Raw genomic sequence first — 27,171 nt, 5'->3', positions numbered from 1 at the left:
GAATGCCCCCTTAGAATTTGTGACGTCAGCGGAGATCTAACGATTTTTAAATCTTAGACTAAAACCATCGTTAACACGTGGCGGTATACGCTGCTTTGCGCGCAACGTTTGCCGCACTTTAAGGCTGCCAAATTATTGCTGCCAAATAAAGTCGCTAGTAACAGAGGAGATCCCAAAAAGTAAACAAAAGTAAATGCCTAATATCTTGAAAACCAGTGAATATTTTTCGGTGAAATTTGGTAGATATTCGTTTTCGCTCTTTCTGAACCAAGGGACATCACTTCCATGCCAATTCATTAACTTTTTTGAAGGTGGGAGGGTCCCTGGTTAATGACTCGTACTTACTCCTTTAGCTTGCTGAAATATGGTTGCTTTCATCACCCGTGGACTCATATAGATTTCTGATGAAAATAGACTAAGAGACGTATCACAAATAACAAACATTTTCAGTGTAAGGCTTCATAGACTAAAAGAAAACAATTTAAACGAAAAAGGCAATTATGAATAAATGCTAGGAATAAATGCCAATAATGTAACGTAACTGTTCTGGATGCAACATTTAAACCGATCATAGCTAGAAAATAATCTGTAGTGTCACACGCCTCGTCATAAAGGCTTGGAGTTCAACAGATTGTGCTTACTTAAAACGCTTTAGCTATTTTGTATCGTATCATAACAATATCCATACAATATTTTACCTACATATATCCATTAGGTACCATTACCCATGACAAATATCGTAATGATATTGAGCGATATCTTAACTACCTTTCTTTCAGAATCAGGTCAGTAACTTTCAGGTTGTTTAATTTTTCGTATCGCCTTTATTGTTATCATTGCATGTAAAGCTGTGAAGCTTGAGTGTCAATATAAATTCAGACACCTCAACAAACGTAAATAAGTCGTGCATTGAGAAATTATTCGAAATGCCTTTCATCGCATATTAAGCTACGGATTTCTGAATACTAGGGTGACACCCACATTGCTCAATGCATATGTCCGTTCATTGCATGCAATCGTAATGTTTTTTTTTTCTCATTCGATTTTATTCATTCGATACGTGTGGTTAGGCTACATAAACGGGTTTCTCCAGGAAGCTGGATAACAATAATTTATTCGGATTAGCAATGGCTAACAAATTAACGATGATAAGGCATATAAATGCATATAAATAAAATGAGTTTCGTTCCTCATCCTTTACTCAATGATAAGAGCTGTCGGAAAAGACGTTTTCGTAAGTACCTAGGTACCTGAAGCTCAGTTAGATAGATATATTCGTTGATGTTTGACTATCAATAATAACTCTAGCACTGACGACATTTTAGTTGGATGAAAGGGCAGGAAAAGTAGGTATGTACGATTATATCAAAAACAACAAATGCCGTTCTGTTTTGACACAGCCTTAGGCCCTCAGGATTCATTTCCGTTTAGCTGACTTCGCCCGAGAAAAGTGATACCTAGGTACCCAGGAGGAACTGATGTGATTCGTGTGCTTTAGTGCGCGTGCCTCTCGTCGATAGCTGGAGGGTCCGGGAAGCTCAATCTAGTTCGACCCACGGAAGGTAGGCATGGTTAGTAATTGTTGACACGTCCGTTCTAAGATCCTGTGTGCTCGGAGAATATCGCGGTGCCTACGTCAGCTTCACGGAACGGCTGGGCAGCCCAAGTGGCGCCGTGCCCCGAAGTACTGTCGGAATCGACGACGCATTCATTCACCGTTCGCAGAACGTCGCCACCGGCATGGCCACGCAGGGCATTCCTGACCCCTCCCCCCTCCCCCAGAGGAGAGCTGCGCAGCCACCAAGGCCCGCCGCCGCCGCCGCCGCCGCGCCGTCGATGCCTTGACCTTAGCACGCGCGTAGCAGGGCCGAGCCAAGGCGGCCGAGCGCGGCCCCAGGGGCGGACCGACCGACCGACCGACCGACCGGGCTGCCACCATACGTCGAGAGCACGCGCCGCGGGCCGGCCGACCAGTACCGAACCCGTCAGTGGCAGTGCTGCGAGCGGCGCTACTGGTCTGTCGCGCTGACCGGAGCCCCCTCGCCGACCGCGGCTTTATCGCAAACTACTGCGCAAATGGAGAATTGTTCAATGATAGCTGACCGGCTTTGTTATGTTAATACCGCATTCCGATCTGTGGAACGCGGCCGCTGATTGGCTGGCGCCGCGGCGTGGTGTGACGTCACCCGGGAATGGAATGCTCGTACGGTTCAAGATGGAGGGCTGTGTGCACGTCGGTGTGTGAGCGCGGTGCCCGGTGGTGAATTCAGTGCGGAAAATGCCGCGGAATCGGAACGGTGAGATGCCTCTGCCCGACGGATGGGACATGGCACGTGATGTGGACGGAAAAATCTACTTTATCGACCATACGACCAAGAAAACGACCTGGGTGGATCCGAGGGATAGGTGAGTGCTGGCGGCCGGCCGCTAGGCGGCGCTGGCGACGCGCTGTGGAATGTGGCCCCTGGGCACAGGTGCGTGGGGAGGGGAGGGGGGCCAGAGGGGGACTTATTCTAGGGGTGTGCTCTGACCCCGTGTTATGCATAGATTTGATGCCAGAGCTATGCAAAAGCTCTGGTGAGCCCCGTGGATCAGACCGCGGTGGGTCCGTTATCCGTCGGGGCCGGACGGCCGAGCGGCCGGCCGCGTTTCGCTTCGCCACGACCAGCTGTTGCTCGTCAAATATCGTAAAACGGCTCCTGAGGAGCTGGAAATCGCTGTTTCTTTGTACCCTGACTGCAGTCTGTGCGGTACACGGCACGCTGCCACCACAGACGTTATTGCTGTCTTGGCTGGAGGCCAAATTCCAGAGAATGTGCTTGAGGGCATTCCAGCGACGCACCAGTCACTGAGCCTTGTCTCGGGTCGCCTGGTAACTGCTAGGGGATATTTTCAGCACTGAGAAAGCCCATGTGCTTTTGGTTTAGGTTTGGCTAGCTTTTGGACCCGGCACTCGTCGATAGAGGCTCCTGCCCTGAAATTGGTTCCCAACTTTCTCTCCAGCCTGACAGCAACATTTGCGGACACGAGATGTAAGACGCTGATAAAACCGAGCTAGAAACACCATCTGTTCTGCAAAGTCCTTTTGAAAGAGATATTTTGCTCAGCCTTCCCTGGTCAAGCGCTGATGAAAGGGATTGCAGAAGCTGCCTACCCCAAATCTCGGTTTCTTCCTATGCCGAATGCGTGACCTTGTTCCGGAGCATGGGTTCAATTCTCGCTCGTTCCACTGTTTTAGCGAGACTGGGACACCGATCGGTCCAGAAAGGCAGTGTGGGATGCTGCCGGGCCAAGAAATCTTTTATAATTAAATCACATGACTTTTCTTTTAGTATTCGAGGAAAACGCCTACTTTCAATTTTCATGTATTTCAAATGCTATGAGACGGGCAAGTGTCTCATAGCATTTGAAGAATGCCTGAGGCTCTCAATTGTCCGAAAAGCTGAACTGTATCAAGCTTGATTACGATCTGTATGTAGAACACTCCTTTTTTATTTATTTACCTACTGAAGTTAAATATCTGGAATCTATGACGAGGAATAAGTTTTTCGTATGCACCATCCATTCATTTATTCATTCATGTATTGGTTCGCTCGTGCGCCGTTCGCACGTTCATTCATTCATTCATTCATTCATTCATTCATTCATTCATTCATTCATTCATTCATTCATTCATTCTTTTATTCATTTATTCATTTATCCACCCAACCATTGATTTATACGTCCTTTTCTGCATTTATTCGTACATATAATGCCTTTGCATGGGAGCGCGGCCCTGATACAGAATTACTCATTACTGCTGCTAAAACATGCCTTCTTTCATGTGAAAAGTTATTTACCCTAAAAGTGAATTCATTTTCTAAATGCTTTAGAAGTAGAGACAAAAAGTCATTGGCAGATCCATACCGGCGCCATCGGACGAAGCTGGTCAAACGTTTCTCGAATTTCGGAAAGCATCTGGTTAGCCTGTAATCTTTGTTGCTGTGCAATTAAAGTGAACTTGTCTTAATAAAAACTGAAAAGTTCCTCTTTTATGCGAGGAAAAGATAATTATTCATCAATAGGTTTTAAATAAATCATGATTAATTAATACCCTAATTCCCTAAAAAGGAATTTCGTTTCCAATTGATGAGGTTTGACTGAAAGATTTACATGACTTGGCTGACTTCTTTTTTTTTTCTTCATCTAAATATGCGTACTCTTTCAGTTTCTTGAGAAGTTGCATACCTACTTCATTCATTCAAGTTTACCTTTTCATGTTATTGAGAACGAGGAGCACCTTCAAGAATGGCCTAGGCCAGGCTGGACTTTTGAACGTTTGGCCACGCACAAATGATGTTGAACTCGGCAGTATGCAAACATACGTTTTCCATCCTATCAATTGAAAAGGCTGAGTCAAATCTGCCATATCTAGGTTCGCTAAACCTAAGAAATTTGCTGTTTGCATTGTGCATTGAAATCAAATGGAGCCAAACCTGCCAATATTGTTATCTGTGTACGAGTGGACGCCGGCTGAGGCTGCGCTGGGCCAGCCAGCTCTGGGTCTGGGGCCGGTTACACACCGCTCGACCGTCACGCCAAGCGGCGCCGGATCGGTAGATCGGCTCGGCTCCGAGAATTCTGGCCCGCCGTGGCCGGCTGCAACATCCGACTCGTACACGAAACGCGGCTCATGCATGCATTACCATCCACAAGTACGGCGCACATTAGCAGGATGAGACCGAGACGCCGCCGCAGTAAGAGTACTGTACTGACAGTGGAGCTCAGCCGCCACGAGCTATAGCCACACAATTATGTATGGTTTGAACAGTTTTGTGTTGGATACTGTATGGCCTAGGGCGCGGCAAGAACATTGTCGATGACTGTGCAAGGAATTGCAATGTGGTGATTCATGTTGTTATTGACGTTTTCTGTTTTTCTTTTCTTTTCAAAGTCTTCGGCTGCCCTTTTATGTCATTGCTTTGCTGTCACGAAGATAAGTTTCTTTTCATTAGATCAGTTGCCAAGCAGGGGTCCATGGTCCGGACCGCTTACGTCACGACATCAGGTGGCAGACAGGCTTGGACTGACCTTTGTGCCGGCACAAATCACTCCGTTGGCGTTGTGACAGACGGAGGCCGTCCGTTGCGACCTTGCTGAAGTGTCTGTTGGCGCAGCGGGGAGGGGCCGTGCAGGCTCACCCACGGTTACCGGCGCATGAGTCAGTGTTTCGATTGGCGTATTGGCAGTACTCTCGAGATTGCGGGTCGTTTGATAGCGCGGCTGCCCAGGAATGCGGCTATATCGGCGGGAGCGGCCTATCCGCCGTATCTGACGCTGATACCTGCGATACAGAGGCCATCAGCCTAATCGGCTCTGGCAGGCCCGCTTTTTCTCTGCGGCCGCACGAACGGCAAACATTGCCGCCAGTCCGTTATCGCGGAGGGCTTCTGCCAAATAAAATTGGTATATACGGCCGAATTCCTTGTTTTTGTTTCGAACGTTTGAAATAAATTACTCATTTGACGCAGTACGGAATAAGTGTTTTCTTCTGTAATTCGGACTGTAAAGCCTGTGTCTCTGTTCAGTGTTAATTGAGTCCAGCCCGGTGGCTATAGCAAGAGAATCAGCTCAATCATCGCTGAAAAAAGACATACCTTCTGCTTCTTCCTCTTCCAATATCGCAAACGTCGTTCAAATACTACACATTCGTACTTCTTCAACCTAGCGATAGAGAACATCTCCCCTCCCACTCATTTATCCGCTGCTTTGCCAAAGTCTGTTTTGCGGAACAGTCTACTACCAGGCGCGCACCACTGACGCCATCTATTGGCCAAAAATTAATTTGTAGTATTGTAGCAACCGCCCGGTCCCGTGCATATTTAGTGGCGCTATGAACAGTGAACATTGAACATGCTGAGCTATAAATGCCAGTGTGATGCGATGCCAATGTGACATCATGAGTAAACGATTGATCTGCGTGGTGAGTATGGTGAAAAGTCATTCCCCCCACTCACGCTCCTATATTATAGCGTGTGCTGTCCACACTCGTAGAGCAACGTCGTTTTATTATAACAACGTGCCAACGTCCGTGTCATTCACTTCCTTACGTTCTTAATGCTTCTTTATTTGGTAACTGTCACGAAGGCTGGATTTTTTGTTCAACATTGGCGCCATGCCTTCGGCATTTTGCCGAAGCTTCTACGTTTTTGTTGTAGGAATATCCCTCAGTCTGCTCTTTTTGAAGTGCCTTTTTCGTTTTCGCAATCAGCACTTTCCTCCCGATTTAGCGCCTGTCAATTGAGCAATTGTAGAACAATGCACCCTGCAACATTGTCAGCGTAAACTCTGGCTTTATGACACAGCCCTTATACGAATACGTTGGTAGGTATCATTGTCACCTTACAGTAACGCTGTTGCCGGGCCTTCCTAAGTGTTTTCCCGTGTTCCTTTTGGTGGATTCTCTGCCAGACCCATGGCAGAACACCGTTCTGTGCGGACGGAATGTCAGGTGTGTTTTGTACAGGCATACTATGGCGGTGATGCTCGGTCTCTGTATCAACTGTCGCTGCACATAACTATATCCCTATTCCCTATAGCACCGGTAGGCCGAACGCGGGCGGCCGGGTGCATCACCGTTTGACCCCGGCCTGGTCAGGGAAATGGAGACTGTGTGTAATTGCATGTGGTTGGGAACGGAGCTGTAGCTGGTTGTAGGGCCCCTTTGACCCCGCTTTGGAACGGGGAACGGACTTTGGACAGGGCTAGGCGGAGGGTCCTTTGACCCTGTTTTTGCTCGGATGTATCATTACGGCCGGATGTGGAGTCCTTTGACCCGGGTCTGGAGGGGAGGGAATCCGCGGATGGGTGTAGGGACCCCTTGACCCTGTGTAAGGGCCAGGAATGCATGTGTCTTGTGACTAGGTTCATCTGGCGCATGACGGCCACCGAGCCATCTGTAAAGCTATGGTCAGTGGTAATTTTTTTTTACACTGGGGAAATAGGTAATGCATGACTTTGAGTCTGATACAGCATTTACTTGATGGCAAACGTGGCGAGAATCATGCTGCGGACGTAAACACCGCCTATTTTGCGTCCAACATAGCTCTTTCGACACAACTCTGTCCACTGTCACTGTCCTCGAGGCGAGGATATGCCTCCCCTACCGGCCCCCAGTCGGCGCGTGCATCCTCTACCGTGCCGTGCATGCATGCATATGACAGTGGAGATAACGGGCGAGTGGAGGATATTTCCTGCTCGAGGATCTGCATTCCGACACTCATCGGCCGGCAATATTTTATTCATTGGAATTGTTTCGAGGTCGTGCTCCTGACGGGCGAGTGGACAACAGCTCTGGTGGCGCGTGCAGGAAGGTGACTCAGTTTCTCCACTCTGCACCTCTGTGCCACCCAGACGCTATTTTGGGTCACGGTACGAGTTTCATGACTGTGACCTTGGGCGAGCGTTGATTTGTCGAATCTAACCTAAATATGGTCATCCATTACCTTCTCGAATTTTAAAAAAGCTCAATGCCCGGAATATGTATAACTAGTCTACACTTGTGTACCTACTCTCTTTATTAGATTGAAGCTCAGTCCATGCTGAACCAGCCCCCGGCGTGTTGTCCTTTCCCTTCTGTCCTCCGTCGCCCGGCGCCCGTCGCGCCGGTGCTGTCGGCCGCGCCGCGTGCATGGAAGACGGCCGGCTGGAGGTCCTGATCGGTGCGATTAGAAGTGGCGCTCGGCGGTCGGTGCCGCTCGCCATGGTGTCGTGCAGCGGCCACCGCCTGGCCCAGTGTCGCTGGCCGCCCCGCGCCCCCGCCCGGCCCGTCCCCGCCCTCCGCTCCCGCCCGGCCCGCCCGGCCGGCGCAGCTGACGCAGCGGCCGGCGCGACGGCCCGACGGGCGGCGGGAGACGGCCGAAACCTGGCATTCCGTCAGTGGCCAGCTGTCAGACATTCCGTCAGACTTGCCTGGTGTAACCGGGCAGAGGCAGAGGCGGAGGAGACGGCAGGGATAGGGAGGACCTTTGGAGCATCGTAGACTACTGACTAGTCTGTCTGCGAGTGTTGCATCACACAGGAACTGAGTTTGCCCCGCGGTCCGGCTGAGGCATTATGCACACTGCACACTGCATAGGGCGCAGGTATCGGCGCTTCCCGCGCGGCGTGTTGAGCCATGCTTTGCCGTGCCGTGTGGCGTGTCGTACCGTGCCGTGCTTATCCGCCAGCACGGCGGGCACGCCGGACCGGCCGCCGTGCCCGCCGAGGGGCCGTCAGGGGGTGGCCAGGCCGTGGCCGCCCGTCTGGGCTGGCCGTCGCCGAACGGTACGAGACCCTGTCCTGCTGGCCTCGGGTCCAGCCCGTACCCAACGCCGCCTCTGCCGCCGAGCTGCAGAATGCCCGGCCCATGATTCATGGCAGCACGAAATGAAGGGACTATCAATGATACTTAGGTGTTATAACCTCCAGATAAATCATCAGCCATGTGACGCAATAGTGTCATGCATTGCAGGCGGATGAATTTACGGGCGTTTGCAGAATTCATTCATTTGGGGATGAGATGCAGTCGCCTCTGCTTGTTCGCTGGTTGGCACGTTCGTTATCCACTGGTTTGTGTAGCTCAGAATGGGCCGATTAGAGCTGGACAGGTGTCTCCTCTCGCTCAGTCCATTGGGGAACCCACTCGGCGCACAGCGCTGGCCGGATCGGCCGGGTCCTGCTGGCTCGGGCCGCTCGCCGGTCCAGTCACATTCCGACCCGCTCAGCGCAGAGGAGCGGACGGCTGGGCCGGGCCTGAGCCGCTCCGAGCGACCGTCGGACTGTGCTCCACACGCCACAGAGTGCAGTCCTGGCGGCGGAAGGTGCGTCCACTTCCACAGTCCACTGTCCACCGTCCACCGTCCACAGTCCTTATTAACGCTGATGGACAAAGCAGGACAGTGACAGTCGCTGCTGTGGCTCGCTCGATGGTGGCTCACCCAGTCGTCACTCCTCATTAAATACCATTCATTACAGACTGGGACTGTGAACTTCAGTCCTCAGTGGGCAACCGGCACTAGCCCTTCCGTGCGGTTTGCTGAATGCTTGCTGTTCAGTGACTCAGACCCCAGCGCCCAGCGCCGTCCCCGCCACAGAGCCGCCGGTTGAGCTGCACGGGGTGGTCACCAGTCACCAGTCACCGCCCCGGGATGGGGAGGGGCTTTCACAACGTGCTACAGTTACCACCCGGTGCTCTACTGAGCTCGGACTGTTGACGCTTGATATGTCTGCCCGCCTGCCTGTCTGCCTGCCCGCCTACCAGTCTACTCGCCTACTTATCAGTGCGGCAGCCCGCCTATCCGTCTGTCCCCTGCTCGCCAGTCTGCCTGTCCTATGCGCCTGCCCGCCTGTCCTATGCGCCTGCCCGCCTCCCCGCCTGCCCGCTGCCCGCTGCCCGCTGCCCGCTGCCCGCTGCCCGCTGCCCGCTGCCCGCTGCCCGCTGCCCGCTGCCCGCCAGTCCGCCGGCCGGCCGCGGAGTCCGGGTATTTTGGTAGTGAAATCACAGTGGCCGGCCGGCCGACCGGCTGGTACATGGCAGCGCGGTACAAGGCCACATTCCTCGGGCCGGCGGGCGGCAGCCGTCACCGGCCGCCGCTGTCAGTCAGGGCCGCCGATGACGGCGGCGGCGGCCCGGGAAGTCGGCGCTGGCCGGCGGACGCCCGTCATTTCGTCATTTAGCCCGCCTTTGTCAGCGGCCGACCGGCGCGTCGGTCTTTGTCTTTGCGCCGGCCGCAGCGGCCGGTATGTGTAGGTATGCCTGGCAGCTCCGTAGGTGTCGCGCCAAAGCAGCCCATTAGGCCCGACTGGGCTGTGTTTTGTCCGCAGTCCCGAACCGGACCCTGTCGCCACGGCTCCCCGTTCCACACCCCGGTCATCGCTCATTGAACCACGTGCCATGACGCCGCCGTCTGCTCTGTTTCAGGTACACGAAGCCTCAGTCATTCTCGGACTGCGTGGGCAATGAACTGCCCCTGGGATGGGAGGAGGCCTACGACAACAACATCGGGGTCTACTACGTCAACCACGTGACCAGTGAGTTCTGCTGTGGGGGGTGTCACGTGACCACACCTCGGCCGGCCGGCTCAGAGTCCCACGGCGGTGCCGTTTGATCGGCGCTGATCCGCTGAGCCAGATCGGCTGATCACGTGACAGGAGTAAGCCGATCGACACTCGACACCTTGGACAGTCACGTGATGTGTGGGTCCGCGGCGCGGCGAGGTTTGCGGCTCCCGTGGGCCGGGTATTGTCACGGGGCTGGCTGCAGGAAGCTTGTGTATGCCCGCCGTGGGCTGGGTGACGGGGAGGGGAGGGTTCGTTCCCGGAGGCAACCTGTTGCTGTAATTAGGCCGTGGGAACTGGCCCGGCCCGGGCCGGCCCGGCGCGCACCTCTGCCTTCAGCAGTTGCCGGTCCCTGGCCTCACGCCTGTGTAGACTCTAGACAGGTCATCAAACACGGCTTAGTGCGATATTGTAAGGTAAACACACCCTGTTCAACAGCGAGCGCTGATTGTTGCCGCTATCTCGGCCATTTAAACGGGCTCCTGAATTCCTTGTCCTTTGTTTGCACGGCTCTTCGTCTTCAAGGTCATGGAGCGCCTATGTGGAATGCCGTATGAAAGGGGAGTGGTGAGGAAAAGTAACGCGTGAAATCAAAATAACAGTGGGGACGGGGGAAACTGGCTACAGGTTTTTATCGGCCTAGCAAAATATTTGCATGAGATGGTCAGTTACATTTAAAGCCCACAGCGAGGTGCTAAAACATAAGGTCGGTGCCCTCAATGTCTTTATCTTTTACATACACATGCAACCAGCAACCATGAGAGGTATGACATCGAAGCTCCATCGAACCAGCCTCCATTTTTTTATACCTGCATCAAGCTCATCATTTCATAGTGTTGCAACGCACCGTCGTACTTACTCACTTCGTGTTTGCTCTAGGAGTGTTTCCTTTGTTGATGAGGCTCAAGCGTGGCGATGTCAGACGCAAGTTTTGCTAAAGACCTCTATCCCATCCCCCCCAAAAAAAGATACATCCGTGTGCGGTCAATATCACTGCATGTATTACAGATGGATCATGCTTGTGGACTAACTACCATCAGAATAACGGGAATAAGTTTATCAATGCGGGTGCGCTATTCTTGAATGCGTTGTTTTTGCTGGCCGGGCGCCAGGCGGAGCAGTGCATCGCTTGGAATTCGCATAGCGCGGCAGTGACATCACCCCGCTACACTGACCCCTGCCCCTCCCCCTCCGTCCGTCAGAGAGCACCCAGATCGAGGACCCGCGCGAGGAATGGCGGCGGATGCAGGAGTCCATGCTCAAAGACTACCTGGTGACCGCTCAGGAACATCTGGAGGCGAAGCGGGAGATCTTTAACCTGAAGCAGGAGCGGCTCAAGATCCTGCAGGAGGAGTACCTACATCTCAACAACGCCATGACCAACCTGAGCGCATCAAAGACGAGCGGTGAGTCTCGCTGATGAACGGCATGTCAAGTCAGTGGCTGTGACTGAGTTTGTGTCCTAGATGCCGTCGTAGCCGCTTGGCTGCCGCCAGTGGAGTGGCACGGGCTCCCGTCTGCAAAGTTTGTACACGTTTCGGTCAATCTGCGAGCCATACTGTGTCACTGTCATGCTCCCTCTTTTGGTGACACCTTTCCTTGCCGCTCTGCTAATATAACGTGCGGCTTGCCAGCTACCCCGTATCACATCGCCTCCGACTCTGACCTTTGGATTTCTTTGTGCATTTCAGTATACTCGCACTCGAGTCAGGGCAGCGTGGGCACGCGGTACGACCCCGAGTCGCTGAAGGGAGACGTGGCGGCGGCCCGTGGACGGGTCCAGTCACTGCGGCTCGAGCTCGAGAGGATGAGGACAGAGATGGCCTTCAGAGAGCGCGGGGTCGAGACGCTGGCACAGTGAGTGGCGCAGAGAATCGGGGACTCTCCTGGGATCGGAGGGGATCTTGTGGGTATTCCCTAGGTGTGGAGGAACTCCAGTGGGTTTGTTCCGGGGTAGGAGTTGTTTGAGAATGAGGTTGACTCTTCGTGTATGCTGATGACTGGCATGAGCCTGAGATTCTCTTGGTAGTTCACCGAGTAATTTGTGGTGTCTTTGGCAACACCAAGGACTCGGGTAAGGAATGTTTGGCAAGGGGCACCAATTACAACATTGGTTTTATATTTATTTCAGATTCCTGGGATGGCCCACTCATTTACATTGTGTCTAAGCTGAAGAATAGCTTCATTTGGTATTTCCTTGCCGCTTGTAACCATTTTGCACGTGTCACCATTGCTGTCCTCTGGTGCCGGCCTGCTGGGGGCCGCCGACTGACGCCGCTCAGTCTGGCCTGTGTATTCGCGGGAGGCCCCCTCCCCCGCGAGGGCTGGGGAGGGGCCAGCCGGATTCCTCTGAGAAGGAATGCGGCGCCGGCTGCTGGCAGGCCCCGTTGTCCAAACACAGCGCCGCCCCGGCCCGGGGACGGGGTGGGGGTGGGGGTGGCGTGGCAGCGGCCGTGTACCGAACGCCGGCCGCCGCCGCGCCCTTTGATGCCTGTTGATGTTGGCTGCGCCGCCCGCGCTGTGCCTCCTCGCCTTCTGTGGTCCCTACGGATGCCGTTCCCTACCCTTCTGCTTCATCCACCTTCTCTGATGCTCCTTTTTATGGCCCTTTTCGTTTTCTCTCGTTTTCGCTTTTCTGATTGTTTTTTTTCATACCCTCCCTTCGCGATTGATAATATCGGCCTTACCCTGCCGTCTAAGCGACACGCGGCACGTGTCTAACCAGGATCCTGTATCCTTTGGGAACCCGGTTTTCCACCGTCTGAACTCTGCCGTTTAATCCCAGCCCCGACTCCGTCTAACCCCGAACATACCTCCGTCTGACACCAGCCTTGACCTCGTCTGACCCTTACTCCCGTCCCCTCAGGGTGGAGATGAAGATGACCTCTCTGCGCTCACCCTACACCGTCTCCGAGGCCGAGGCCATCATCGAGGAACTAACCAACATCGACCGGTCTCTGACATCTGGCGAACGGGAGAAGCAGCAGCTGCTGCAGTGTCTGTCCCAGCTGCGTCACGAACTGCAGCGGCTACAGCCGGCGGCTGACGGCACCGCGCCCGAGGATGTCGCCTACGGGCTGGCGGCCTCTCAGAAACTGAGCATCGCCTCACAGACAGATCTGTCCAGTGATGTGAGTGCGGGTGGTGGGAAGGTGGAGCAGGGAACCTAGAGTGGGGCAGGGAGGCTGTTAGCTTTCTGTGATCTGTAATACCGTCAGGAAACTTCGCAGACATTATGCTTCTACGGTTGATATACAGTATCTCTTCGGTATCTGTCTGTAGCATTTTTCTCTGACTTCCATCTTTTTGCATAGTGCATACACGTGCGTGAAGTTAGCGTCGTATTCCGCGACGGATTCAGCGTCGAGTCCGAATTTGAACTAAACCCAACCTATCCGATGCAGTTTGGGACGCTGATTCCGAATATCGTATTCATTTCAAATTTCAAGGTCATCTTCAAGGTCAAATCACGGATTGAAATTGAGTCCCCGATTTTTCCTACACCGATCGTCCGATCCGATTTCTGAAGGTTGCATTCGATAGCTAGGGTCAGAATCTCGAATTCCCTAATATATACCTTATTAAAAATATTTGACCTTAAAGGTCAAATCACGGATTGAAATTTTGAGTCCCCCAATTTTTTCTACAGCGATCGTCCGATCCGATTTCTGATGGTCGCATTCGATAGCTAGGGTCAGCATCTCGAGTTCCCTAATATATACCTTATTAAAAATATTTGACCTTAAAGGTCAAATCACGGATTGAAATTTTGAGTCCCCCTATTTTTTCTACACCGATCGTCTGATCCAATTTCTGATGGTCGCATTCGCTAGCTAGGGTCAGAATCTCGAGTTCCCTAATATATACCTTATTAAAAATATTTGACCTTAAAGGTCAAATCACGGATTGAAATTTTGAGTCCCCCTATTTTTTCTACACCGATCGTCCGATCCCATTTCTGATGGTCGCATTCGATAGCTAGGGTCAGAATCTCGAGTTCCCTAATATATACCTTATTAAAAATATTTGACCTTAAAGGTCAAATCACGGATTGAAATTTTGAGTCCCCCTATTTTTTCTACACCGATCGTCCGATCCCATTTCTGATGGTCGCATTCGATAGCTAGGGTCAGAATCTCGAGTTCCCTAATATATATCTTATTAAAAATATTTGACCTTAAAGGTCAAATCACGGATATTTGACCTTAAAGGTCACATCACGGATTGAAATTTTGAGTCCCCCGATTTTTTCTACACCGATCGTCCGATCCGATTTCTGAAGGTCGCATTCGATAGCTAGGGTCAGAATCTCGAATTCCCTAATATATACCTTATTAAAAATATTTGACCTTTAAGGTCAAATCACGGATTGAAATTTTGAGTCCCCCTATTTTTTCTACACCGATCGTCCGAACCAATTTCTGATGGTCGCATTCGATAGCTAGGGTCAGAATCTCGAGTTCCCTAATATATACCTTATTAAAAATATTTGACCTTAAAGGTCAAATCACGGATTGAAATTTTGAGTCCCCCTATTTTTTCTACACCGATCGTCCGATCCGAATTCTGATGGTAGCATTCGATAGCTAGGGTCAGAATCTCGAGTTCCCTAATATATACCTTATTAAAAATATTTGACCTTAAAGGTCAAATCACGGATTGAAATTTTGAGTCCCCCTATTTTTTCTACACCGATCGTCTGATCCAATTTCTGATGGTCGCATTCGCTAGCTAGGGTCAGAATCTCGAGTTCCCTAATATATACCTTATTAAAAATATTTGACCTTAAAGGTCAAATCACGGATTGAAATTTTGAGTCCCCCTATTTTTTCTACACCGATCGTCCGATCCCATTTCTGATGGTCGCATTCGATAGCTAGGGTCAGAATCTCGAGTTCCCTAATATATACTTATTAAAAAATATTTGACCTTAAAGGTCAAATCACGGATTGAAATTTTGAGTCCCCCTATTTTTTCTACACCGATCGTCCGATCCGATTTCTGATGGTCGCATTCGATAGGTAGGGTCAGAATCTCGAGTTCCCTAATATATCTTATTAAAAATATTTGACCTTAAAGGTCAAATCACGGATATTTGACCTTAAAGGTAACATCACGGATTGAAATTTTGAGTCCCCCGATTTTTTCTACACCGATCGTCCGATCCGATTTCTGAAGGTCGCATTCGATAGCTAGGGTCAGAATCTCGAGTTCCCTAATATATACCTTATTAAAAATATTTGACCTTAAAGGTCAAATCACGGATTGAAATTTTGAGTCCCCTATTTTTTCTACACCAATCGTCCGAACCAATTTCTGATGGTCGCATTTGATAGCTAGGGTCAGAATCTCGAGTTCCCTAATATATACCTTATTAAAAATATTTGACCTTAAAGGTCAAATCACGGATTGAAATTTTGAGTCCCCCTATTTTTTCTACACCGATCGTCCGATCCGAATTCTGATGGTCGCATTCGATAGCTAGGGTCAGAATCTCGAGTTCCCTAATATATACCTTATTAAAAATATTTGACCTTAAAGGTCAAATCACGGATTGAAATTTTGAGTCCCCTATTTTTTCTACACCGATCGTCCGATCCGAATTATGATGGTCGCATTCGATAGGTAGGGTCAGAATCTCGAGTTCCCTGATATATACCTTATTAAAAATATTTGACCTTAAAGGTCAAATCTTGGATTGAAATTTAGAGTCCCCCTATTTTTTCTACACCAATCGTCCGATCCAATTTCTGATGGTCGCATTCGATAGCTAGGGTCAGAATCTCGAGTTCCCTAATATATACCTTATCAAAAATATTTGACCTTTAAGGTCAAATCTTGGATTGAAATTTTGAGTCCCCCTATTTTTTCTACACCGATCGTCCGATCCAATTTCTGATGGTCGCATTCGATAGCTAGGGTCAGAATCTCGAGTTCCCAGATATATACCTTATTAAAAATATTTGACCCTAAAGGTCAAATCACGGATTGAAATTTTGAGTCCCCCTATTTTTTCTACACCGATCGTCCGATTCAATTTCTGATGGTCGCATTCGATAGCTAGGGTCAGAATCTCGAGTTCCCTGGTATATACCCTATTAAAAATATTTGACCTTAAAGGTCAAATCACGGATATTTGACCTTAAAGGTCACATCACGGATTGAAATTTTGAGTCCCCCGATTTTTTCTACACCGATCGTCCGATCCGATTTCTGAAGGTCGCATTCGATAGCTAGGGTCAGAATCTCGAATTTCCTAATATATACCTTATTAAAAATATTTGACCTTAAAGGTCAAATCATGGATTGAAATTTTGAGTCCCCTTATTTTTTCTACACCGATCGTCCGAACCAATTTCTGATGGTCGCATTCGATAGCTAGGGTCAGAATCTCGAGTTCCCTAATATATACCTTATTAAAAATATTTGACCTTAAAGGTCAAATCACGGATTGAAGTTTTGAGTCCCCCTATTTTTTCTACACCGATCGTCCGATCCAATTTCTGATGGTCGCATTCGATAGCTAGGGTCAGAATCTCGAGTTCCCTAGTATATACCTTGTTAAAAATATTTGACCTTAAAGGTCAAATCACGGATTGAAATTTTGAGTCTCCCTATTTTCTCTACACTGATCGTCCGATGCAATTTCTGATGGTCGCATTCGATAGCTAGGGTCAGAATCTCGAGTTCCCTAATATATATATTATTAAAAATATTTGACCTGAAAGGTCAAATCACGGATTGAAATTTTGAGTCCCCCTTTTTTTTCTACACCTATCGTCCGATGCAAGTTCTGATGGTCGCATTCGATAGCTAGGGTCAGAATCTCGAGTTCCCTAATATATTTTATTAAAATTATTTGACCTTAAAGGTCAAATCACGGATATTTGACCTTAAAGGTCACATCACGGATTGAAATTTTGAGTCCCCGATTTTTTTCTACACCGATCGTCCGATCCGATTTCTGAAGGTCGCATTCGATAGCTAGGGTCAGAATCTCGAATTCCCTAATATATACCTTAGTAAAAATATTTGACCTTAAAGGTCAAATCACGGATTGAAATTTTGAGTCCCATATTTTTTCTACACCGATCGTCCGAACCAATTTCTGATGGTCGCATTCGATAGCTAGGGTCAGAATCTCGAGTTCCCTAATATATACCTTATTAAAAATATTTGACCTTAAAGGTCAAATCACGGATTGAAATTTTGAGTCCCCCTATTTTTTCTACACCGATCGTCCGATCCGAATTCTGATGGTCGCATTCGATAGCTAGGGTCAGAATCTCGAGTTCCCTAATATCTACCTTATTAAAAATATTTGACCTTAAAGGTCAAATCACGGATTGAAATTTTGAGTCCCCCTATTTTTTCTACACCGATCGTCCGATCCGATTTTTGAAGGTCGCATTCGATAGCTAGGGTCAGAATCTCGAATTCCATAATATATACCTTATTAAAAACATTTGACCTTAAAGGTCAAATCACGGATTGAAATTTTGAGTCCCCTATTTTTTCTACACCGATCGTCCGAACCAATTTCTGATGGTCGCATTCGATAGCTAGGGACAGAATCTTGAGTTCCCTAATATATACCTTATTAAAAATATTTGACCTTAAAGGTCAAATCACGGATATTTGACCTTAAAGGTCACATCACGGATTGAAATTTTGAGTCCCCCGATTTTTTCTACACCGATCGTCTGATCCGATTTCTGAAGGTCGCATTCGATAGCTAGGGTCAGAATCTCGAATTCCCTAATATATACCTTATTAAAAATATTTGACCTTTATAGGGGGACTCAAAATTTCAATCCGTGATGTGACCTTTAAGGTCAAATATCCGTGATTTGACCTTTAAGGTCAAATATTTTTAATAAGGTGTATATTAGGGAACTCGAGTTCCTGACCCTAGCTATCGAATGCGACCATCAGAAATCGGATCGGACGATCGGTGTAGAAAAAAAATAGGGGTACTCAAAATTTCAATCCGTGATTTGACCTTTAAGGTCAAATATTTTTAATAAGGTATATATTAGGGAACTCGAGATTCTGACCCTAGCTATCGAATGCCACCATCAGAAATGGGATCGGACGATCGGTGTAGAAAAATAGGGGGACTCAAAATTTCAATCCGTGATTTGACCTTTAAGGTCAAATATTTTTAATAAGGTATATATTAGGGAATTCGAGATTCTGACCCTAGCTATCGAATGCGACCTTCAGAAATCGGATCGGACGATCGGTGTAGAAAAAATCGGGGGACTCAAAATTTCAATCCGTGATTTGACCTTTAAGGTCAAATATTTTTTAATAAGTATATTAGGGAACTCGAGATTCTGACCCTAGCTATCGAATGCGACCATCAGAAATGGGATCGGACGATTGGTGTAGAAAAAATAGGGGGACTCAAAATTTCAATCCGTGATTTGACCTTTAAGGTCAAATATTTTTAATAAGGTATATATTAGGGAACTCGAGATTCTGACCCTAGCTATCGAATGCGACCATCAGAAATTGGATCAGACGATCGGTGTAGAAAAAATAGGGGGACTCAAAATTTCAATCCGTGATTTGACCTTTAAGGTCAAATATTTTTAATAGGGTATATATTAGGGAACTCGAGATTCTGACTGTAGCTATCAAATGCGACCATCAGAATTCGGATCGGACGATCGGTGTAGAAAAAATAGGGGGACTCAAAATTTCAATCCGTGATTTGACCTTTAAGGTCAAATATTTTTAATAAGGTATATATTAGGGAATTCGAGATTCTGACCCTAGCTATCGAATGCGACCTTCAGAAATCGGATCGGACGATCGGTGTAGGAAAAATCGGGGACTCAATTTCAATCCGTGATTTGACCTTGAAGATGACCTTGAAATTTGAAATGAATGCGATATTCGGAATCAGCGTCCCAAACTGCATCGGATAGGTTGGGTTTAGTTTAAATTCGGGCTCGACGCTGAATCCGTCGCGGAATACGACGCTAACTTCACGCACGTTAGTGCATACGACATTATTGCGTTACGTACCTTGCAAGACACTCGTCATATCCTCTTCTCCACTATTTTTGACATGAGGTGACTAGAGATCTGAGCTCACTTGTGACTCGTGACCGCTGACCTGTGACTGTGACCTCTGGCCCGACCCGACCTGTGTCTACCCAGGTACGACCGATCGGGGCCCGGCTGGCCGACGTCGCCCGGCTGCGGCTTCAGTACGAGGAGTCGAGGAAGCAGGTCCAGGCGATACAGCACCAGCTGGCCGACATTGAGGATCGACTGCAGCCCGAACAAACCGAATCGGACAAGGATAGGTGAGAAAGGGAGAATGGGAGAGGGAAAGGGGAGGGAGAAAGAGGGAGACAGATAAACGGAGAGCTAGGATGGCAGGGAGCAGGACAGGGGCAGAGGGTCGGGTACTAGGACATTAAATAGATTGTGGGGACGGGGATCTGATCGAATTCGCGGAATAGGAGAAACAGGGGAACACGAGCTGGCATAGTGGAGCCATGGTTGAAAAGGCAGATGCGGGGAGAAGGCTTAGCTGGACAATCAGAAAGAAGGGCTGGTGGGTGGGGCAGACGCGGTGGGAGGGTGGTGGCGTCAGCGTCACAGCGGCGCTGGAGCTGGCGCCACAGCGGTGACGCCCAGCCGGCGCCAGGAAATGCTCGACTGGTAGTCCGGAACTGGCGACAGTGAGTCGCCACCTCCGTCACCCCGACAGTCACCGCCGCTGGCCGCGCGGCCCGACCCAGTCCGAGCTGACATTCCGTCCGTCACTCGGAGCGTGCAGAGCCATCGGCTGGCGTTTCCCGGACCGCGTGCACAACTGCACACGGCCCTGATGTCGGCGCTAGATAGCTGAGTGCCGTGTGCCGCTCCGGCGTCGGGCTGAGGGAGGGCTCCAACTGGGGGGAGGGTATGCCGTTGGCGTGGCCATTGGTGTGCAATGTAGGTACATAGCTCTGTGCAATGTGCATGGTTGCAGCGCGTAGGAGTGGGTTATTGATGGGTGAGGAAGGAGATAGGAATCTGTGGAAACGGGAGGGTGGGCGTCAGTGTCGGTACAGCTCTATCTGTGACGGTTAGGATGGTTATACGAGTATTTGGTAAGCTGTGCAGTGGGTAGCATTTTGTCGCTGGATGTGTAAGACAGCCAGTCATGCGGTTGCGCTAAAAGAATTGCATGTAGCACAAATTGTATCAAAATCTGTAAGTTGTTATGTATTCTTTATTGCCACCCTTATTTATTATTACTTAATATTTTATAAGTGCCCTAGCTTCCCTCACAATCGAGTTACCCTGACGCCCCGGTCCGCCGCGCCGGCAGGTTGCTGCTGATCCAGGAGAAGGAACAGTACCTGAGAGAACTGCAGCGGGTGGCGGCGAGCCAGCGGTCTGGAGACGAGGCGGACTCGATCCAGAGTCGCATCTACCGACTACAGATCGACATACAAGAGGCGATGGAAATGTCCAATACCATCATTGCCGACCGGTGAGTGTTAACTCCTCCGTCCATCAGAGCCAGTGTCTCGGAGTTCGCCGGACACTGCGGCTACTTTCAATCGGTCCATCTAACTGTCATGGTGCCTGCATGCAGGGATATTTCACCTCGGATACGCCGCGTGGCTTCACAACTCGTTTTCACAGATTGTCTTATGCGATTATCTTCAGCCGGTGAAGGGTTTCCCATGCAACGCGAACTGCGCAGTACTACTCGGTTTGGGGTGGCGAGGTCCGTGTGGCGAGATCCGGTCCGTGTTGCCGTTCCGTGTTGCCGCTCCGTGTCCTCGTGTTTTGTCTGACCCGTGCCGTCCGTGCTCCCCAGGTTACGACTATATGAGGACCGGCAATCACTCCTGGCGGGCCTGCGAGACGCCATGACGCGCATGGTTCAGCTAGAGACGCAGCTGCGCAGCTCAGCCAGCAGTCTCAGCATCAGCAGCAGCAGCAGTCTGGGCAGCCTGAGCAGCCACGCCAGTAGTCTGTCCAGCCTCAGCTTCACCGATATCTACGGCCTGCCCCAGTACGCCGAGCCCGCTGGCGGCGGTGGCGGAGGCGGTGGTGGTGGAGGCTCCGGAGTAGACATGGTGGACCTCCAGCGGCGGGTGGAACGTCTCCTGCACGCCAGTGACGGCGAGCTGCAGCCGGCGTCTCTGTCACCACGCTCCTCTCTCGAGTCCGTCTCGCCGCCCGTCTCACCGTTCGAGGCGGCACCTCCGCCCGCCTACGAGCGCGCCGACTCGGCGGGCGCCGTCGGCGGGCCCGAGCCGCCCCTCTCACCGATCCTGGAGGCCGAACTGGACGCGGCCGTGGCCGGCGAGCGACCTGTCTCAGCGGCGGTCAGCAATGAGTCCGTGGCCGGAGACTCGGGTGTGTTCGAGGCGTGTAGCCGCCGCCTACTGGCCAGCCTGGAGACTGCCCAACTGCAGGTCCGGCTCCGCTACGCGCTGGCCGATGGAGTTCTCTACGTGGGCATCGAGCGAGCCCGGAACCTGTCGGCGCTCTCCGTACCTGAGGGCCTGCCTGTGTGAGTACCCAGGGCGGGTCAAAGGGGAGAGAGGAGGGAGAATAGCTGGCGTAGGGACAGAGGTGGGAGATGGGAGGGATAGAGCCGTTGTGGAAGATTGGAGTAGCGGAATGGGACAGGCGGGGGGCCGATGAGAGAGGTGCATCAGAGTACCAGAGCGCTGCATGGCAGGGAAATTATCTGGTTGGTTCATTATGTAGCAATGAAAGCAATCTTCGCCCTGGGCTTATTTGCTATGCCTTGTCTTTTCTCATTTGTTTGTTAATTTCAGACATCATCTCGTCCGTCACCTCCTAAACAAACCCACTAACCTATAATCTCTCTCCCCTTCAGATACGTGAAGGTGGCGCTGCTGCCCAACCCTCCGGCCGGCTTCTTCGCGTGTCGCACCCACCCAGTGACGGAGCTGGAGAGGCCGACGTTCGGCGAGGTGTTCCCGTTTCCCATTCAGCCGGACAGACTCGTCTCAAAGTCGCTCAAAATCAACGTCTGGACGGCCGAGGAGGAGGCGGATGACATCTGCCTGGTGAGTGGCTGAGGGCGGGGTCTGACTGGTGGCTCCTGGGTTGATTACGGATAAAGCGCTGCTGGATAGGCAGGCTTTCTGGGTGTTTGATAGGCTTTGTGTGATGTTTGGTATTCAAACTGCAAAATATTGGGCTTGGTCAACTGACTGGAGGAAGTATAAGCCATTGCCTGAATGGTGACTCGAGTGTTAAACATCCTTTTTGGTTTAAGTGCGTATGTACCTAGTGAGTAGTTACCAATTGTTTGTTTCTTGCTGACGACCTCTCATCCTCTTCATGCCGTTTTATTTCTGGTCTGTATGTCGACATTAACCATATGTATCTCTCCGCTCATCTGCAGGGAAGCACCCAGGTCAGTCTGGCCGAGTTCAGTGCCAGCGACACCTCACTGAAGTGGTATAACGTGATGTCGATGTCGGACCCGCCGGCGGCCGCCCACTTCCACTTCGGGTGAGTTCCGCGGCGTCTAGGGTCGAGGGACAGTGGGGTGGCATGTCAGGGGCCTCTGACATACCGCCCGAACGGAATTCACTGTGCTATAGAGTAAACAAACGCTAACACAGAAATGCATGGTATTCAGTATTCACTCTTCCGCTAACGTCAATGTATACGTATATCTCTCGATCAGGAGAATGTTCTGCATTTTTGGGACAGCTTTCAGATAAGCATTATTTACATGGTTCGATGCAGCTACAAGCTCGTTCCGCAATTCGGTTGCCCCACTTTCCGTGGAATGTGCATATGCGGCGCATATCTCTGCCCCCCTCCCCCTCCCCATCTGGCGTCGATCAGTCTGTTTGACACCTCCCCCCCCCCCTCCCCACCAGATCTGACGTGTTGGAGGCGGCAGCGGCGGCCGCGGCTAGCTCGCGGGATGAGGCGCCTCACGACTCCCGAGCCTCAACTATGACTGGCCCTCCCGAGGACTATTCGCCCTTGGAAGAAATGGTGAGCGGTGGGAGCGTGATGGGCGCGCGAGGGACGGGGGGGGGGGGTTCTTTGTGACTTATGAGTGGGGCCTAGCTACATCTGATACCGGTCGCACTTGATGTTTGATTCATTGGGGTACCTATGTGGTTGAAAATCAGCCCCGTGTGGGCTGGGTGTGAGAGTCGCTTATGCAATATTCACCGTATTTATCGGTTTAATTCCGTATGAAGGTGTCTGACACCCCTTTTGCCTGGCCTTGACCAGTTCCCAGTAGGCTGACTCACTTTAATAGCTCGCCTCACTCACTCACTCACTCACTCACTCATTCACTCACTCACTCACTCACTCACTCACTCACTCACTCACTCACTCAATCTCTCACTCATTCACTCACTCACTCACTCACTCACTCACTCACTCACTCACTCACTCACTCACTCTCACAGCCTCTCACCGCCTCTCACCCACCCCCTCTGTCCCTCAGTCGCTGCTGGACAGCGGTATGGCTCTCTCTGCGGAGACAGAGGACAAGGGTACCAACACAGAGTGTGTGTTCGGACCGGATCGATCCCTGCGCACACCGTCCCTGGCTGGCTGCGGTGGCGCCCGGCCCAAGACGCCCACCGTCAAACGCTCGCAGACGTTCTCACCGAGCGCGGCCGTCAGTAAGAACCAGGTGAGAGCCGGTGTGAGAGATTGGTGAGCGTGGGGTGATGGCTGATGCTGAGGGCGGGGGGGGGATGGGGGGCAGCATTATGCCGGGTTTTGTGTAGTGACCTATATGCATGTTTCTGTAAGTGTAAGAAAACATGAAATATGGATAGGTTGTGACATTGTATCGAGGTTTTTCGAACGATTTGTCATCGAACATGCATTAATTCGGTCATCTCTGCATAAAACGTGATCATGCATGGCCAACGAATTCATGAATATGCGTACAAACTCATTGCATATCAGTATGCATGCGCGTTGCTGCATATGATCGTGTCATTACTCAAACCGTGATGTTGGATACCTTTCACTACCGAAGTTAAGTGTAAACACTGCGCAATGCGCCCCTTCATATTTTGTCATTTTCCGCGCTTTTGAGTCACTGATATGCTGACGCTGTTTCCCGTTCTTGCTTCTCATTTGTAGTCTTAGACACTACTTTTGGCACTACTTTCACTTCCTTTTTAACATGTTCTCATGTATCCTACCCTAGTCTACCCGTTTTCAATGTGTGTGTGTGTGTGACGTGTGTGTGTGTTTCAATGTGTGTCTGTATCTTGTCTCACCCCTCAAAACTGCGTATGTTCTGTATCTGACCCCTCGACTTCTCCCCATTCACAGTACGTATGTCGGCTGAACCGCTCCGACTCGGACTCTGCCATTCCGACGGTGCGTCGCGGGGGCAGCTTCCTGCGGGGTGCCGCCGAGCGTCGCTCGCTGCGCTGGAAGCTGGCGCCGCAGACCACGCCGCCGTCTGCCGCCGCCCACCGGCGCACCCAGTCGGTCCGGCTGCGCAGCAGGACGTCACTCGACCTGGAGCTCGACCTCAAGGTCAGTCCAGTCACATCGGTTGTAGTGTAGGGAGCGTTTTTGGTATGGCTGTGTTGTGTAAGGTCAGAGGAATGTCTAGAAGGGATCTTGAGTGCTTTTCTTGAGTGCTATCAGTGAGTGCACTGGGAATCGACCAGAAGACTGGTCATACTTTCTCATCGACTAACTTTCCTGTTGGATGTGTAAGTATATCCGACAACCGGCTACGACCGTGTCAGTCAGCCTCGGGCGCCAGTATCTGCAGTTCCTGATTTTCTTTGTCCATCTCCCCAGGCGCAGCAGCTGAAGCTGCAGAACATGCATGAGGAGATCGGGATGCTGCGCACGCTGAAGGGAAAGCTGGAGGAGGTCAAGGAGGCGCCCGAGAAACTGAAGGAAGGCGACTTCGTGGCGGCTGTCATACGAGAGGTGAGGAAGCGGTACTGGAGTTGGTGTGATGGGTGTCTGGTCGCCGACTGGGTGGAGGGAACAGAATTATAGTGCAAGGATTTTCTCGTAATGATAGGGGAGGGGGTTGGACATGGGATTTCCCATTTCCGATAGTATTGCGCAGCTGCACTGCAGCTATGCATTGCGCAGCTATGCATTGTGCTCTTGTTATGTAATGCCTTCTGCGGTGAGGTTTTCACAAGACGCGTTCTGCTGAAAGAGGCTGTTCTGTTGTTTTATTTCAATTCACCCGCATGACTCGTTTCTTTTGGATTTTACTGAAACATGCTTATTGGGAATGCTGGAGTCGACACAAGAGATAAACATGTTTCGTGCTAGTCAGCTGCCTGTTTCGTTTACCCTCCGATGGCTCCACCGTCGTGACCTATGCGGACCCGCTGTAACCTTAACTGACCCTGACCTCTGTCCCTGCAGCTGGAGCGAACCAGCCCGCGTGAGGCCCCTCAGACACCCGAAGACAAGAGGGTCGAGAAACTCCTGAGGAAAACCTCCAAGGACGTCTATAAGCTGAGGAGGAGCAAGTCCTCCACGCCCGGAAAACCCGACATGGAGGCATTCAAGTGAGTACCGACCGATATGGCGTGGGTGATGTATTCATATTCCGTTTTTGACGTGACATTTCCAGCTGGTTTTATGCCCATTCGACTGATCAAGTTGCCATTTACTTGTTAGAATGGAGTGTCCTCCACTTATCTCGAGAAAACTGAATAAGGCTTGGCTGCTACCCAGCTATTCTATGAGTTCAGGCTGATGCAAGGGCTAGCATGCTCATCGCTTTAGGTTTACAGCTAAATTGTGCTCACCTATACTCAAATGCTCTCCCATCTGCGATCACTCTGAACTCTGTTCTGTATGCGCATCGCCCTAACCTCTCTCCACCTTTCCCCGGTAGGGAGCGGATGTACTTTTTCATCCAGACGGCTCCGACGTGCCCGGTGGCCGTCTCGGAGGAGCGCTGCTCCTCGGACGGCGCCGACACCGACACGGAGCCACCGAGCAACCGCAGCACGCTCAAGCGCGGTGCCGCCTGCCCGTACGACTGCGGCGCCAGTGCAGCAGACGAGGACGAGGAGGGAAGCGTCGAGTCCGGCCGGTCGACTCTGACGCGCGGCGCCGCGCCGCCCGTCGCGCTGGGAGTCCTTTCCTCTGAGCGCGTGCTCCAGCAGCTGGAGGAGGCCTGGAGGAGGGACGAGCCGTCGGCGCCGACCGTGCGGACCACCGCGGGTAGTGAGGTCTGCCCCGGCGGACAGGAGCAGAAGAGGTTCACCTATGTGGTGGATCGAGAGTTTGGGGTCGAGGTCTAAATCAAAATGCAATGCTCACGTAGATAAGAGAGAGGGAGACGACTGCAATACTGAGATTCGGTAGCTGTGCCGGTTGCCTTACTGTTGTTAAGAAGAGCGGGGTTGTAGCGGTGTATCGGCGTCGGCGTTTCGTGATGCCGGCGCCCCTGTTGTCGCATTGTGCCACAAAGTGCATTCACAATCATGTTGCTGTCAGTTTGTTACATCCATTGTTTACAAAGGGCTTTACGTAGAGCTGACAATATATGTGTGTGCGCGCGCGAGTGACTGCGAGCCGTGTGTCAAATCTCAGGTCAGTGTTGCGCCGGCGCGTCGTGCCGTCGGCAGGCTCTGCCAAATCTGCCCTGGACGGCTGCGCGCGCGTGCGCCCTTCCGACCGCACACTGATCCTCTGCCATTGTAAAAAGTAGACGATTTAACTCAGTAGCGTGTTTATTTCTGAAAATATAATATATGAATATATGAAGGAGACGAACAGTGACGAGTTTGAGTCCGCCTCGCGTAAGACGAGTACATGGCAGGCAGCGGGGCGCGCGGCCGGGCGCCTCGCGAAGCTCGCGGTGATCACGGCGTCTTTGGTACGGCGCGACGGTGGCGCAGTAAAGCTCGATCGGTGTGACTGGCGAGTGCCCAGCGACTGGGCGACTGATGACTGGCGCGTGACAGCTGACACCCGGTGACTGATCGATCTCAGGTCCGCCAGCTGTCATCGTCTATTTCGGCGTACACTTCATCTGCAAAGAGGACAAGCTGGTCTTCAAAGAATTGGCGACTCACGATAAGATATTCATAGTTATTCACGGGT

The 27,171-nt window shown here is 51.1% G+C and overlaps 2 protein-coding genes across 2 annotated transcripts in view; one reads left to right on the top strand and one right to left on the bottom strand.

The window, feature by feature from the left end:
- The first annotated feature begins 1,937 nt into the window (after positions 1 to 1,937).
- LOC122363282 (protein kibra-like) lies at positions 1,938 to 26,843 on the top strand. Its single transcript, XM_043332364.1, has 16 exons — positions 1,938 to 2,406; positions 9,941 to 10,050; positions 11,280 to 11,483; positions 11,769 to 11,934; positions 12,944 to 13,208; positions 19,249 to 19,397; positions 20,414 to 20,578; positions 20,912 to 21,613; positions 21,947 to 22,139; positions 22,481 to 22,590; positions 22,968 to 23,088; positions 23,555 to 23,746; positions 24,403 to 24,612; positions 24,886 to 25,020; positions 25,477 to 25,622; positions 25,955 to 26,843. The coding sequence occupies exons 1-16, from the start codon at positions 2,279 to 2,281 to the stop codon at positions 26,364 to 26,366; spliced, it is 3,408 nt and encodes a 1,135-aa protein (XP_043188299.1). The 5' UTR covers positions 1,938 to 2,278; the 3' UTR covers positions 26,367 to 26,843.
- The window catches only part of LOC122363283 (basic proline-rich protein-like), a 41,586-nt gene continuing 41,195 nt past the window's right edge, over positions 26,781 to 27,171 (bottom strand). Inside the window, exon 4 of the mRNA XM_043332365.1 lies at positions 26,781 to 27,100. Coding sequence (XP_043188300.1) covers positions 27,057 to 27,100 — 44 coding nt within the window. The 3' untranslated portion in view covers positions 26,781 to 27,056. The remainder of the gene's footprint in view (positions 27,101 to 27,171) is intronic.

The sequence above is a fragment of the Amphibalanus amphitrite genome, unplaced genomic scaffold (assembly GCF_019059575.1).
Source record: "Amphibalanus amphitrite isolate SeventyFive unplaced genomic scaffold, NRLGWU_Aamphi_draft 000613F_arrow, whole genome shotgun sequence".
In the NCBI taxonomy this organism is placed as follows: domain Eukaryota; kingdom Metazoa; phylum Arthropoda; class Thecostraca; order Balanomorpha; family Balanidae; genus Amphibalanus; species Amphibalanus amphitrite.
Note: the sequence above shows the minus strand (reverse complement) of the source record. Positions and strands in the feature narration are given on the sequence as shown.